The sequence below is a fragment of the Ovis canadensis genome, chromosome 1 (genome assembly GCF_042477335.2).
Source record: "Ovis canadensis isolate MfBH-ARS-UI-01 breed Bighorn chromosome 1, ARS-UI_OviCan_v2, whole genome shotgun sequence".
Lineage (NCBI taxonomy): Eukaryota > Metazoa > Chordata > Mammalia > Artiodactyla > Bovidae > Ovis > Ovis canadensis.
The window spans coordinates 75,456,608-75,473,558 of record NC_091245.1 but is presented as its reverse complement, the minus strand read 5'-3'; the positions used below and the strand labels follow the sequence as shown (position 1 = coordinate 75,473,558).

Genomic DNA, 16,951 nt, shown 5'->3' with positions numbered 1-16,951 from the left:
CTGGACCAGGGATTGAACTTGTGTCCCATGCATTGGCAGGAGGATTCTTTACGAGTGGTCCCCCAGTGAAGTCCTCCGTGATTTTTAAAAATATTTTATATTATTTTCATTGGAGTATAATTTTGCAGTTTTGTGATGGCTTCTGCCAATATCAATACGAATCGTCCATAGGCATACCCATGCCCACTTGCTCTTAAACCTCCCTCCCCCCTGCCTTCCCCTCCCACCCCTTTATGTTGTCATAGAGCACCAGCTTTGGGTTCCCTGCATCATGCGGCAGATTCCCAAGATACATTACCTCTGTTATGTTTTATTTGGGCTCACTATTTTATTCCACCTGTTCATTTGCCAGAATAATAACTGATTTAACTTTGACAATGCCTGTTTTCATGTATTTTAGCTATACAGAAGGTCAGCTATTTTGATAATGCTGCTTTATTATTTTTAATAGTAAAATAACAGAAGCAGATTGACTGGTCTGTTTGTCAAAAATGTCTTCATCTGTTACTACAACTCTGAAAAAAAGGCATTTTATGTGAAAAATATATATCTTTTAATTGAATCCTTCTGGTACCACATAGCATTCCCCATTTTAGATCATTAATGTGGCATGATCTGCAGGTCTCCTCTGAAGTATTTTTAAGGTCAAATGATCATGTTGAAGCTACATCCATATTTTCTTTCATCATCTAAATATTACTAGCTAAATATACCTTTTCTTACCAGTAGCTAATGCGTTCTAGTTTCTATTTAGTTTTAAGAAATATGACTCTGGGACTATTTTTAGAAAATAACCTTTATAAGCTGGCAAAATTAATTTTACTTAGTTAAGGGTGATGCTTACAGCAGCTCTTCAATAGTTGACACCTGCACACCATTTGAGCTGGTGGTCTCCATGGAAAGTAATCAGAGACCCACTAGTGATATGAAGATGCCTGCAAACAAACAAACATGCCCAATTGTCCCCAGGCACACAAAGTCAATTAATGGTCGTTAGGACTTTCCTGCTACTAAGATATTAAATATGTCTTTAATAATTTATGATGATGTGGGAATGACATTCCAAGGATCTGTATGTGTTTACCTTTTCGAAAAGACTGAAATTTCAGACAATGGAATAGTCACAAAAGGAATTAACCCAAAGTTGAAGTACTTGGGTCTAGGTTATATATTTTAGTCTGATATGCCCATCTATAAAATCAGTGTTATAACTATATGCTTCTAAAATTTCTTCTATTCCCCAAGTTGTGTATTTTGAACATTTAGGAAAGTTATGTGAATGATACAGAATGTGGACAGGAAGGCTTTATCTCTTCATGAAATGACAGGAAGTCTGTATTGAAAATTTTGGCAATATCTATAAATACTACACTTGAAACAAGTTGCAATTAATGTGTCCCCAGTCAGTTGGTGAGGTAAAATCTGCTGCAATCAAGACATGGATATTGAAGAAGCTGACAGGTGAGATTGTCAGAATTCTACACTACATGTGATAATTTAGATGGTAAGTGAAAAACAAGGACTGCAAATAGGCCAGAAGCCAAAAAAACGCTCGTGCCCATTCAAGATTATATATATTCTAAATGCTTACTTATTTTCAAAAATCCCAAGAGATGGCTACATCGTGTTTATTTAGGAATATCTCTAGAGCTAAAAACAATGTGCCTCTTAAAAAGGTTTACCAGCTTTCCCATGTATGTATTGATGCCGTGGTTGTTCAGTTGGTAAGTCATGTCCAACTGTTTGTGATCCCATGGACTGCAGCATGCCAGGCTTCCCTGTCCATCACTATCTCCTGGAGTTTTATATATAATATATATTATACACACATACATACACACAGATTCATTAACAGTGCACATTTTAAACTGGTGTCAATTCACTATCAAACTGTATTAAATAATGGCATTTTGTCACTACTCTATTAAACTTTATGTTGTTATTACTCTGTTAAATTTTATGTGAATTGTAGAAGATCCTCTTCCATTAATAATATTCATCTCAGCTTCCCAATATCTTCTTTCCTTTTTTATAAATTGAAAATATTAAAAACTAATTTGTGTAATTAAAAAAACATATTTATCATACATGCAGTTTAAAAGATAAAAATAAATGAAAAGCACATATGAGTTAATACAAAACCAAAAAAAAAAATTATCATTCTTTTTAAAAGTGATTTTTTTTTCTCTTAAAAAAGATAAACTCATCCTTCAAGGTCTGTTCTAAATGTCATTTTCTCTTTGAAGGCTTCCTTAGCTGCATCTTAATTAGCCTCTCCCTCCTGTGAGACCTTACAGTTCTTTATGCTTCCTATATTATGACACTTATAGAGTAGTTATTACTTTATACTCATCACACAAAGTGCAATCTCCTTCAAATGGTTTGGCTCATTCAACTTGAGTTTGACTGAAAGTATAGAATAGTGCTTGATCCAAGTCAACAGATCAGTGAAGCATGTTGAATAAAGTACTTTAGGGGCATTGAAAACCTTATAGGAAGACTTTAAGTAAATATTAAGTTATTAAAATATATAATTTATATTTTATACATATATATACTTCAAAATTACTTCTGAGAGCTTTTAATAAATAGTTCATTCAATTATTTGTCAATATATATTAATCTAAATTTTAAAGTTTATTTTATTACAATATCAACCTAGCATTGCAAGTAGATTGAAAATGTCAATTTTCCTTGGCCTTCAAACTCTTAAAAGATAGCTGTGAATTTAGAAAAAAAGAAAGAAAAAAAAAGACATTCAACCAAGCAATATATGAAATCAAAATTAAAAATCAGTAAAAAATGTAGAATCAGAGACGATTAGCAAGTTGCACAAGACATAAGATCCTAATTTGTACAGAATTTGTATGAAGAGGCATTTCAAGGTTGAAGAAGGTATTACAAAGGCACCAAGATAATACAGAAGATAATCTAGTGAGATTCCAACAATAGCTTGACTGTATTCCAACAAATATTCTAACAAATATCTTGTGAGATATCCCACTAATAGCTTGATTGTAGCAAAATCTAAGATGAAGATTAATGAAAGTTCATCAGATTTAAGAACATTTTGTCAGTCATAAATGAGTAATGTTTAAAAATACTCTGTCCTTTTAAAAATGATGTATTTTATAATACCCATGCAAAGGCATTTTAAGCCTCTAAATTGCATCTCTGGTTTTTGTAGCTTAATCATGACGCAGCATAGTTAAGGGGCAACTGTATCCAATGTGTAGTACAACTCTCATGTAGAGAAATGTTTCTTTCTGTTCAAGATTCTTCAGTTTTAAAATCTTACAGTTAAAAGATGCCAAATACTTGTAACACTATAGGAAGTACTAAAAAAGTAACCTCAACTTGTGGTTTCAGCAAACTTTTGCCTAGAAAAGAATAACTGCAGAGTTAGCTTGTATATTCCAGAGACTGGTAAGCACATCAGTTGCTCTGCATTCCACCACAGACTGTGAGTCTGTATAAGTCAAAAAGTACAAACTATATTAAGCTGTTTTTAATAAATTAAAGGAGATGTGAAAAGGAGTAGATTTTCAGAGTTTACTGTATCTTTCTGTGTCTTCCTTTGTCTCCTTGGTAACCAAAACAACCAGAAGATTGGATTGTGAAGTCAAACTCACATGAATTAGAGTTGTAACTTGTATCCAGCTTTATTAATAATTTCAGGGATACAAGTAAACATGAAGTGTGTGGTAAAAGGTACGAGACTGCCATCTTGTTGCATCAGGGTATGCTTTTATCCAGAATAACGTAGTCTCTAAGTAACATTAGTAGCTCTATCACTTACACAGAACGAAGTTGCTTTAAACTATAAAACATCTCCAGTTTATACGCAGATAGTCACATAGTTTACATGACTGTTTAGAGAGAGCTATGCTGCATAAATCCCAGGTTTTGTTTACCTTAGCAGTCCTAGACTAGCAAATATACCTTGGCAAAAGCATTGCAAGGATAACTGCTCTCCCACTTGCAAATGCTGATTGATAGCTTGTTTCCATTAGCATGCTTACAAGGGGATTTGACCAGGTCGCTTTCTTTCTTGAGATAAACTTTTGCCATCCTACATCTTCTCTCACGGAAGGAAGATAATCTGTTTCATACCAGAATTTCTAACTAATTCCTGCTCATCTTTCAAGATTAGTTTATATTTTACATTTTTCAGGCAGCCCTTTTGTGACCTGCACAACTGCTGTGTAAAATAACCCTTTTATGTGCCATTAAAACAGAATGTGTTTATATGTTATCACAAAATATAGTTGCATATTTGTTTCTTTTTCTGAGATTTTTGAAAGTAGGAATTATTTTATTAGCTACAGCACCTAGCACCATTTTTGTACATAATAAGGACTTAATAAATGTTGGCAAGTTAATACATTGATAGTGTTCTTTTATATAATTTGAATAATTTAATAGTGATGAAATAAAAGATATTTTCCAAGATTATCACTGGCCAGTACAGACTATCAAACAATTTTGATTTGAAATAACATCTCTGAGGTCCTCATGTTCATATATTGATAGAAGTGATCACTTGTTGAACGTCTAGCTGTTAGAGGATAATCTTTACAAAGAATATTGTTTCTTCACGTAATTTCTCCAACTTTGGCAATTAGAATTTAATGTATGCTGGTTTTGAGTTCTGCTCATTATGGTTTATAACCTATGCTTACTTTGTCTATATGCAATCTAAAAATGAGTTGACATCATGCTTTTAATTATAGTAAATTATGTTGTTTTATAATTTCCACAGTATGATGCCTGTAATATTAATCAGACCAAATCATCACATTACATAAAGTTAATCATTAAAATGATGATCTTTATTGCATGCTATAGCACTCTATTTTTATTTCACTCTGCATCAACCACATATTTTCCCCGAATATGGAGGTAAAAATCAAAGCCAAGAAGTGTTTTTCTTTTTTTCCCTCAGACAGTATGAAAAGAAAGTAGTGATTTGTTGAACTTCAAAAATGGAAACTTATGGATGTTTTGTATCTAATTCCTTCGAATATTTATTGGTGGGGAAAAAGACAAGAGACATGTGTATATTTGCTTGGTATACCAGTTGTTCCTCATGAAAATAGGCTTATCAGACAAGTAAATAAATAATATGTGTGTCATGAACAGAAATGTCCATATACTCAACTCACTGAATTGTTGATTATTAATGATCATTGGGGCTTCCCTGATGGCTCAGTGATAAAGAATCCACCTGCAATGCAAGAGATGCAGGAGATACAGGTTCGATCCCCGGGTCAGGAAGATCCCCTATAGGAGGAAATGGCAACCCACTCCAGTATGCTTGCCTGAAAAATTCCATGGATGAGGAGCCTGGTGGCTACAGTCCCCAGGGTTGTGAAGTCAGACATGACTGACTGATGGAGCACACACACAGTGATCATAAGCAAACATTAGGTATTAAAAGGCACTAACACTGACATCTGTGAACCAGTTATTAGCACAGGAGCCTGATTCATTTGAACAACAAAATGTTAAGACCTACTTCATGAAGTTAGACCATTGGTCACTCTGGTCCATCGTAAACATATGGCACTGAAACTGACGACTGACAAGGAGTACCATTTGCTTTTTAATTTCAAACTCACAGTATAGGATGTTCTGGTCAGGTAGCATGTCTTCTAAATGTTAAGTGTTCCTTGCTTTAAGATGAATGTTTGGTAATTGTTGACTCCATTTACTGCTAGTCAGTTGTAATGTGGTTAGCTTGAATATCTTCGGGGTTTTCATATTAGTCATTCATTGTGGTAAACAAAATGTTATTCAGTGTCAACTGTGTGCCAGCCATTTTATTAGATACTGATAGGGCTGAAATCCACCTGATAACCTTTCATGTGGCATATTGGCTAGAATATATCCTGATTTGCCAGGCATCTGTCCAAATGTTCATTTTCTTATACTCATCATTGCTTAAATATTCGAATGTCACAGCTGGATACTGGAGATAGAAAGTTAAGAAAGATATTCTCTTTGTACCAGTTTATTGTCTAACAAAGAAATACATTTAAATCCTATTTTATTTTTCTATCTTTATATCTTTAGATAGTGTGTTCTATGTCTCTACTGTTTGCTTTATGAGGTAGTACTTCTTTGTTCTAAACTTACCCTTCCTTTGTATTCAAGGAGTCTCCATTAACTAATCTACAACATCGAGTTCATAAGTCCATCACCTGGTTCCTGTATTTTGTGATTACACCTCTAAACTTACTTAGACCAGGAAGCTTGGATTTCCTCTTTCCACTGGGGACAGCCTTTATCCAACCAAACCCTTACCTTTAATTTGCCTTTGGCTTGATCCTTTCTTTCCTGTTCCAATTAGCCTTGTTTTGAAATTCAACAACTGTAGCTATACAAAGTCTCATTCTTTCAAATATACTAGAATTTCTGTCTTTGAATAAAATTGAATACCACAGGGCTTCGATTTAGCCATAGCATAATTTTTAGATAAACTTTGTCATTTCTTAACATTCCTTTCGTTTCTCTGAGCATCAGTTTCTCTTCTGTAGGAAGGAAATAATATTTCTTCCCACAATTGTTTGTTTGTGAGGACAGCAAGCAGGAGAATCACTGAGGCTGTGTGATCAATCTGTAAATCATGATGGTACCCACTGTGTTTTTGGCTTTTTGAGCTGCAACAGAGAGAAAATTTTGAAGCTAAATACTTAAAATAAGCAACTAATACATAGATGTTATATCTCCTTTGTGAAAATTAAAATGAATTATGGGTTAAGCACTTAAAAAATGAATTATGTCATAAGAACTTAAAAATAAATATAAGTATTTATTATTATTACTTTTGTATTTTCAGATAGATTTCATAGTAATGGAAGTAAATTCCTTTGTTTTCCACAAATAAGTCATAGGATATTTCACTTAACATATGGCTTCACTTACTTTGAATTTCTCATTTTCCTAATATTTCCCTATTGACTACAGTAAACCTTATTATCTCAGTTCTTTTTTCAATATAATATCAATACTTTCCAAATAATTATATATGTTCAAGTCATGTCTTCCTATCTTTTCTTTAAAAGTTATTCTCTTTTATGTAAAATGGAAAATCTAGGTATCTAATAGGTCTGTCTAGTCAAGGCTATGGTTCTTCCCGTAGTCATGTAATGTGAAAGTTGGACTATAAAGAAAGCTGAGCACAGATGAATTGATGCTTTTGAACTGATGGTGTTGGAGAAGACTCTTGAGAGTCCCTTGGACTGCAAGGAGATCCAACCAGTCCATCCTAAAGGAGATCAGTCCTAGGTGTTCATTGGAAGGACTGATGCTGAAGGTGAAACTCCAATACTTTGGCCACCTGATGCGAAGAGCAGACTCATTGGAAAAGACCCTGATGCTGGGAAAGATTGAGGGCAGGAGGAGAAGGGGACGACAGAGGATGAGATGGTTGGATGGCATCACCGACTCAATGGACATGGGTTTGGGTGAACTCCAGGAGTTGGTGATGGACAAGGAGGCCTGGCATGCTGCGGTTCATGGGGGTCACAAAGACAGACACGACTGAGCGACTGAACTGAATATCAAAATAGCAGGACAGAGTGAGATTTATGTCTGCTGCTCAACTCTTAAATGTTTGAGAAACTAAATAACATTGTAAGTTTCAAAAGCAGAATTTTGGAATAGTCTGTTTGGCGGCCAGTGTGTATACCTTCTGACTTCTGTGCACAGTCAGATAGCTGGCACAAATACTGAATATTTGAATACAAGTTATAAACCCTGGTGCATTTGAAAAGTTATTATGTGAGTTGAAGACATATTAAAATACAGTTTCTTCTTGTGCATAATTCTACATAGTTTTAAGACTATAAGTTTTACTCAAAAGCCATGCAAGAGTACCACTAAATCTTATTCAACCTTAATCTTATTGTAAATTCTTAAAAGTTTTGATTTGTTTGCAATGTTCAATAAGTTATATGCCAAATTTGGTAAAAAGTATATAAGATTATCTACATATAATAATTTATACTATTTAAGTATTCATAGAGAACACTAGAAAGGAGCGAAACACACCCTAAACGAGTCTGAGACCTGCTCCCAATATGTGGATTTTATTTTTGCCCTCCACAGAAAAGAGTACTATTATAAATACACATCATGTATTGACTTACTCAAACCATAAAGATTTGGCACTGTTCTCCAGTCAAGTTAGCCATTGTCATTAAAATTAGCATCACTTGACATTTTTTGAAACACAATAAACTGGTTTATATTGGTGAACTATAAGACACTCTCTTGTGCAAAGGTGACTAAAGTGATACAGAAAGCGTAGCATTATATGGAACTATATTTATTTTGTAATTTGAAGTATTTAAGGAATATTTTGCTTTCCAGACATCACACATTTTTGTTTTATAGAAAGTTAAAGAGGAGTATAAGTTTTTTCAGCTTTTCCTTTTTTTTTTTTTAATTCCTTACCTTTACTGTTGAGTTACCTTTATGTTGGAGTCATAATCTTACTGCTAAGTGTTACTGAATAGGTTGAAGAATGATTTGGAGGAAAAGTGAATTCAGAAAAAGACAACTTCAAATAAATTGCATTTATTTCACCTTCTACAAGTTAAGTTTGCTTCAGGTATTTTACATTTCTGAATTGCCTTAAGCAACACCACATACCAATTAATGTAGCTAGGTATTGTTATCCCCTTTTTATATGTAAGGTCAAAGCGATTCAGCAACTATCCCAAATAAGCAGTGGAAGTAGATTTCAAACTGATTCAACTCCACTTCTCTCTCCCTTCTAAACCATGAGCAATTTGAGAACCCTGGCTTGTATATTTACCACCCACAATACCCACTTATGTATTGTTTTTGCTATTGTTAATCTCTTAATTTTATAATGAAAAGGAAAACTATTGTGTGACAATAGTTTTTGGAACTGTTTTTAAGACTTCAAAACCAGTTTTCAAAAAATATCCTAATTAAGACATAGACTGACATAACTTTATTCCAATATATGATTATGTGTTTTTCAAAAAAAAAAAATCATCATCCCTTGAAGGAGTTGCTTTAGATAATTTTAGATTTTTATGACATTGTAATTTTCATACCATAAATATTCTATATATCTGTTTATATGCCACGACTCTATGCTATTATGTTCTGTAAGAATTTTTCTTCTCTGAGGAAAAAAAATTCACTCCCTTATGGGTGATACTAATCTCACTGACAATTCATGGCATAGATCAATAGTCTAAAATGACGTGGTTCACAAAGTGTCACTTATGGAACAGCAGCAAAGCATCACCTAGCAATTTGTTAGAAATGCAAATCCTCAGGCCTCATTCAGTCCTACAGAACTAGGGGTAAGCCTGTGCAGGGTTTTATCAGGTCCTCTAAGGTGATTCTGATGTACTGCAAAGATGGAACCACCACTTGTGGATGGAGTGCTGAGAGATGGGTCCATGGCTTCATCGTAACAGTGAGAAAGCTACTTTCTGTCTCAGTGTTTTCATTTTGTTGTAGACCAGATAATTCCTGGTTAGAAGCCTTACACATTCAACTTTCTCAACCTCACTTGTCAACTGAGAATCTACCTTTCTTCCATCCGGTAGGGAAAGAATGAGACTAGACACACTCACAACCTCTTCTGTGGGATGTTTTTACATTTCCTGAAAAGACTAGTCAACATACTGGTTAGGATCACATTAACAAAGGCCTGGCCCCCAAAACAGTAAGTGGGAAAAGAAGTGAATAAATAAATCTTTAATATTCTATATTAATAGATATCCCATTATGGGCACAAAAACAAAAACTAGGGTGTCCAATTTTATGGCAGAATAAATTATGTCAGATAGGTGGAATAACTGGGAATTTGTCAAGAGGAACATGTTTGTTTCTCTTTCTTGAAATCTTCATTTTTTTTTTCCAAAAGTAAAAATAAATATTGCTTATTTCTTTGTTCTACAGAATTTCTCTAATCTTTTCTCTTTCCTACCACTCCAATCAGTTACTTCCAGAGACTTGCTCACCCACTTTATGGACTTTTTTTCTAGTTTAGATATATGCAACCTGGTAATAATCAGAATTTATTTTCATAAAAGGGATGATTAAAAAGAGAACTTAACCTACAGAAATATAAAGCATAAGGAGACCACGCTATTATAGCGAGAAACCTCACACACTGCCGGCCACAGGGCATGTACTACCTAAAACTTCAGAAACAGCTTGTGATGTCATGATCTGGACTTCCCAGATGGCGCTAGTGGTAAAGAACTCACCTGCCAGTTCAGGAGACAAGAGACCCAGGTTCAATCTCTGGGTCTGGAAGATCTCCTGGAGGAGGGCATGGCAACTCACTCCATTATTCTTGCCTAGAGAATCTCATGGACAGAGGAACCTGGAGAGCAAAAGTCCATAGCGTAGCACAGAGTCAGACATGACTGAAGTGACTTAGCATGCACGCACGCTCACCATGATCTATAAAATTCCACATGACAGCTTCAATCCAAGGCTTCCTGTGTCAGTGATTTACAAAATATGAACAGCTGATAACTGAATCTCAGCTCTGGAGAAAGAAAAAACTTCATGTTGATTTAAACATTATAAGCTTTAGCATGAATAATTGAATTAAAAATCAATATTAAATCAAGAAGAAACATTTTCAAGTTTTTCTCTGTTCTGTTTCATTTTAGATGGAGCTTGCTAGAGAAGAAAAATGTGAATTTTTGCCTTTCTTGTCTCCACGGAAGGTTATAGTAAAAGGTGGGAGAATTGTTGCCATGCAATTTATTCGGACAGAGCAAGATGAAACTGGAAAATGGAATGAAGATGAAGATCAGATAGTCTGTCTGAAAGCCGATGTGGTCATCAGTGCCTTTGGCTCAGTTCTGAGTGATCCTAAAGGTAGAGTGCTTGGGAGCTGAAATGTGTTATGCAATTGTCTGTTATTTTACTGCCATAATGGTTTCCAGCTTTCAGGGAATTGTTTTTCACTTGAACATTCATTTCCTTCTTCTAGTATGGAATGCAAGAAATCTTGATTTGTAAGACTTAAAAAATGGTATTTAATACTTATACAAAATTATTTTTAAAGTACTGGGAATTGAAAACAACATTAATCTTTCTTTTAAGCTTATAGTCAAAATACATATCCTGCTTTGTAACAATGTTTGCTTTGTTTCCTCTATAAAAATCAGCTTTTTCTTCAATTAGACCTAGAGTAGGAAATTGTGACAGAGAACTTGTAATAGCCAATCTTCAGTGATTCAAGCAAAGTAAGATCTAATGAATAGTCAAAAATAGAATTCAAGTTTACTATTATTTGCATACTGAATTATCACTAGAAATAGCAAAATTGTCAAATTAGGAAGTCTGAACTTCTGTCATTTCATCTAAGTGGCATAAATGGACATGCTAAGAACAAAATGCTTTGAACAAGATATGAGATGAAGAAATATATAACATTCCAACTGAATAAGAAGTCAATCAACTAAGACTAGTTTGCGTTGTTTTCCTCGCACACAGTGTTTCTGTGGGCAACTTTACATAAAGGCTTAGGTTCCTCTGTACCCTTCAGTTTGCAAATCTTTTACTTTTTACTGCACACCGTCAAAATGGCATCTATTTTATTGACTGAAAAGAAAATAAAGATGTTTCTCTAATTTCAAGATTCATTAGGAAAAACAGTAAGTAAACCTGATGATTCCTATAGCTTCCTACTATATCCATGCTAAAATTACATTTTGTGTCTGAAACAGAAAAAGATAATGCTTGCAAATGTGCATTTTTATTCAATAGATAAGTAAAATGTTTAACCACTCATCAGGATATTTTATCTGCAGGACATCAAACATCTTGGTATTTGGAAACATCCAGATGTTTAATGTCATCAAGATAAATGTTTTCAAATAGTTGGATGATGGCCTGAATTTGTCACTTTTCATCTAGACATTTATGTGATATGCAGATATAGTCACAGTGTGCTTTGTTATTCATTGATGAGTTCAGGAAGGAAAAAGAGAGCAACATATAAACTGTATTCTGTTATCTAAAAAAAGATCATAATGTTCTTACTGCTCTGTATGTGACTGAAAACTGAGTAAAAATTTGAATCACTTAACTTGCAATTCTGTTGATTTTTGTCAATCAAAAAACAATTTATCTTACCACTTAAATTTATGTTCCATTACTGACAACTCTAATATTAAGAAAAATATATCTTTTCCCTAGCAAACTTAAGTAGATGTGACTCAGAAAATCACAGAATACAGCTTCCTAAAGCTTATGTTGGTATGTGTCTAAAGAGTGAAAGATTTAACTTAGTATTTAAAATGTTGAGTAGAAGAAAAGAAAATCTGATTTACTTGTGTTTATTTGACTAAATCATCTAAAAATTTGTGAATTTTGTTCCAAAATTTACTTGTGTATGTTTCTTCCAGTGCTTTATATGTTTCACCCCATACACATTAGAGAAATCAAGGAAAAATGATTAGACCTTCCCTTTCCCCTTTTTTTCCCCTCCTCCTGACTTGAAAAACAAACTGCTTGAGAAAATTTTCCTCAAATAGAACTACTTGCTTTACGAGGACCTTCAACGTTGACATTAATGAGAGCTACTTTCCAGCTAGAGGGGAGCTGGAAGAGCTGCAATATTAAATAGCATTCACATCTCTACTGCTTTCTAAATATATTTAATACTGTTTTTTGAACGGAAAACATTTAAAAAGTGGTATAGAGAAACATCATTTGTGAAAAGTTGATCAAGAAGATCTTACCCAAGTGGTATTTAAAATCTTGAAACAATAATTTCAAAGAAAACTTTCATGTGCACATGTTATCAGATAGAGTGAAAATCAAACTGTAGGAAGTCAGTTTGGGTAAGAAGAGAAGCTGTTCATGTCTCTTCTGCCCTGAATCTTATCCTATCTCGTACTCCTGTGATGTGATTTATGTGTGATGTTTTTGTGATTATTGCATACGTGGTATGATATATTTCAATATATATAACGTCTTTCTTAAATCATCAATCTGCTTTTCTACCCTTCTTCTTCGCTCCTTCGCAAGCTCTCTTTGCACAAACTCCAGTGAACTGCACACAAAACTCAGTGTAATCTTTCCACTCCTTATTCTATTTTCTGCATTTGACAGTGTCAAATATTTCTTTCTGTTTGAAAAACTCTTCCACGTCACTTAACCTTTCTGAGCCTCAGCTTCTTCCTCTGTAACAAAACATGGATAATAATACATACTCTTTCTACCTCTCAGGATGGTTATCAGAATTAAAACGAAGTAATGTGAAAGTGCTTTGGAATTGAAACTGTAACATATTATTGTTTATGACACTCCATTTTTTTTTGCTTTTTCTTTTAACTGTTCCTTTTCCACTGTCACTGATTGTTTTCTTCCTCTAAAAAGTTCAGACTTTGCCCATTTTCTCTTTTCTTAATATATTTATTTCTTCAGTGAACTCATTCATTCATTTATCCATACATACATTAATTCCTTTTAAGAATATTTAACAGACAACTTCTATGTGGCAAGTGGTAGCCAGACTTACAATAAGCACTATTGCACTTCTGTATAAAATGACTCTAAAGTCTCTTTCTCTGCTCTTCATTTCTCAGAACATATTTCATCCTCTGTTTATGCTCATGCATGTAACAAGCATTTAGTGAGTTTCTAGTGAATGCCAGGTACCGAAATGTATTCTGGAGGGTACAAAGATGAATGAGGCATTTCTTGAACTTAAAAATTTCACAGACTGGGGCTGGAGGCAGACCTTCAAACAAAAAGTTTGTTTTATAAAGTTTAGAATACATTTAGAGAGATATGCACAAAATAAGGATCACCTCGTCAGATTGCCCTAAGACTGATTGCCTTTCAAGTTTGCTATTATTGGAAATGGTACAATAGTTCTCTTCTCACTAAAGTTCAAAAATGATATCCCAGATTCAGATATCTAATTCCAATTTTGCTTTTCATTAAAGTCACCAGTGTTACCCTATACAAGAGGATGAAACTCCTTCTGACTGGCTGAGAACTTCAGCAAATGATTTTATGTACTATGTGCCTAGCTTTACTTTCCAGTATTCCCTATTGAACTGTTCCTCCTAGTATCTAGTACAGGGTGGATTCCATAGTGGTTAATTTGGAAAGTCCTTGGTGAATGTATTATGTAAATATATGCTGAAGAATTAAAGGAATGAAATAAACTTGACAGTACAGTGATAATTTATTCTCTCCACATTATCTGATTACAATAATATTTTAAGTGAAAATAGTGAAATGAAATTGTAGTGTCTCAATTAAATCAATAATAGGTGTTGGTAAAGGTAAACTAAATTGGGAAATTTGAAGGAAATTATTTGTCTAATTTTTTCTTATATACAACATCAGTTTGTAAGTCCCTTAATTTCTGTGTTTCACAATGGAGAATGTAAAATAGCTTTAGTATTAAGCACCCAATGTATCTCTAATATTTATTTCATGTCATAAAAATAGTAACTGCCTCAATAGCTTATGGAAAAGAAAAATGTGTCAAATTTATAAAACAAATTTGTATAATATCCTTAGATTACAGATGCTAATTATTTCATTCTTTCCAAGGCTTATGACAATTATAAGTAATCATCATTATTTTACTTAATTCTGTTTTATTTCTCTCTCTCTCTCTCTTTTTTTTTTTTTTGGATTATAGCAGTGAGTAGAAAATAAGCACAAAAGACTACACATTCCACATCCCTGTGCATGAAATTTATGTGTGCTTATTATAAGCACAATTTAATTGAATCCTTCATTAACTACTGTTACAAATTCTAAAGGTAGTTTGGTGTCCAATTTCTAATTTGATTGGGATGATAAATTCTTAGCCTTATTTAATATCTTTCCTATGAAAAACTCAAGGTGGTTCCACCTTTTCAAAATTCTCATCCATTTCCTCTAAGAATGTGAGATCCCAAATCATATTTAATTTGGATTTTAGTATTCAAGTCTGATTTTAAAGGCTGTCAGTAAATTAAGCACAGGTTACCTCTAACTAGCATTTCTACTCCACAAATATTGCTCTTCACTGGAAATTTTAAAACATGTATTTATTTATTGTAAAAGCATATGTTTCATAATGTAAGAAGTCTTTTCTTCTGTTAAACACCAACATCAGTGTTTGGAGTTGAATTTTCCCTCTTTTTGTTAGGACAGTGTCAAGTTTAAGATACTTTTTTCCTTATTTTATTCCCTTTTCTTTCTGCTTTAAACCAAACTACCAGTTATGAAAAAAATGTACAAATCTCTACTGTTAGTTTGGAATTGATAAGGAGAATCTGTTGCCATTTTTACTGACCTCACAGTTTCATTTTTTCAGGGGAGATGATAACATATGTCCTTGTTTGCACATTCCTAGGAGGTATAGATAATATTTTGTCTGCTTTTCGACAACTGAAGGAAGGCACTTGCAACTATGCCATGACCTCGGTGCCTCTTTCACACACTGCACCAAGTCATCCTCTCATTCCTTTGAAATATCTACTTTGAAAAGACCCATATGCTTTGATGTTTCAGAACCTGTCACAATTTATTTTCGAGTTAGACTGTAAACCCCCAAAGGACAGAGAATGTATCTTTACAGTACATTGTAATCCCAATAATAGCCATGATAGGTGCTTAGATTATATTTGTGTGTTTGATTTGACTTGATTCTTGTTAAAATTTTACTTTATTTGTTGTTGCTCAGTCACTTGTGACTCTGTTGTGTCCAACTCTTTGCAATCTCATGGGCTGCCGCATGCCCAGCTCCTCTGTCCTTCACTGTCTCCTAGAGTTTGCTCAGTTTCATGTCCATTGAGTCGGTGATGCTATCTAACCACTTCATTCTCTGCCACGCTCTTCTCCTTTTGCCTTCAATCTTTCCCAGCCTCAGAGTCTTTTCCAGTTTTATTATACCTAGTTGTTATATTTTTTCCTGCTGTGGGGTTTATTTTTCTTAGAAAACATAAATGTTAGAAAAGTAATTCTGTTTTTTCTTTGCTATTGATTTTTCCCTTGTTTTGGCATAAATTGTTGAATTCTTTATAATCCAATAAATATGACACTAATTAGAGTCCGTCTGGTGTAGCAGCTTAGAGCAGGGGCTCTGGAGCCAGGCTGCCCAGCTGGAAATCTGGCTCCCTTAGTCTCTTTGTACTTCATGGTCTTGATCTTTTAAGAAGGAAAATTATAGTATCTACCTTCTGGTGTTAAGAATAGATAAATTAATAATATATGTAAGGCACTTAGATACATGTCTAGCACATAGTGAGCATCTCTTACATTGTAGATGTTACTATCCTTGTGTAACAAAATCACACTTTGATAATTAAATTGAGTTATAGTTGAGTTATAGTACACCCTTATGATGGTATGAATCTTATCTAGGAATAAAAGCATTGAGAATTAGGACTTCATCTGGGGCCTTGCAGGCTCTGTCTACATTTCTTTGTAAGTGAGTAAAACAAATGCCCTTACAAATTATGAATTTTTAAATGAGAAAATGTTTTCTTTATTTCATTATTTTTACTTTGCAGAAAAAAATTACACAGTTTGTAACTGTAGCATATGTTTTCAAAATGTTTTATTACCAATTCTGATGATTTTTATACCATTGAGAGGAATTTTCTTTCAACAAATTTTAGTAGGTAGAAATCTGTATTTGGGGTTTTCCATAAATCAGATATTTAAAGAGCAGAGGATATGTTTAAAGTCTTTGTTTTCTCCTCTTGAACATTCAAGGTAAAGTCTGGGGCAAATTTTTGTTTTGTATGATTGCTCATTTTTATGTGAAAAAGGAAAGAGAGGAGCACTGTTGATGTTGCTAAACTGGAGCCTTTAAGCACTCGAAAATTATGGAATTAGATAACTGAGATTAAAAACCTTTGTTTTCAGAAGAAGATAGGATGAATGGCGGCAGTAATACCCACTCAGGAAAACGCTGCAC

General features: G+C 33.8%; 1 protein-coding gene across 1 annotated transcript in view; it reads left to right on the top strand.

Annotated features, from left to right (window-relative positions):
• The window catches only part of DPYD (dihydropyrimidine dehydrogenase), a 931,708-nt gene that overhangs the window by 387,552 nt on the left and 527,205 nt on the right, over positions 1-16,951 (top strand). Inside the window, exon 11 of the mRNA XM_069598442.1 lies at positions 10,677-10,887. Coding sequence (XP_069454543.1) covers positions 10,677-10,887 — 211 coding nt within the window. The remainder of the gene's footprint in view (positions 1-10,676; positions 10,888-16,951) is intronic.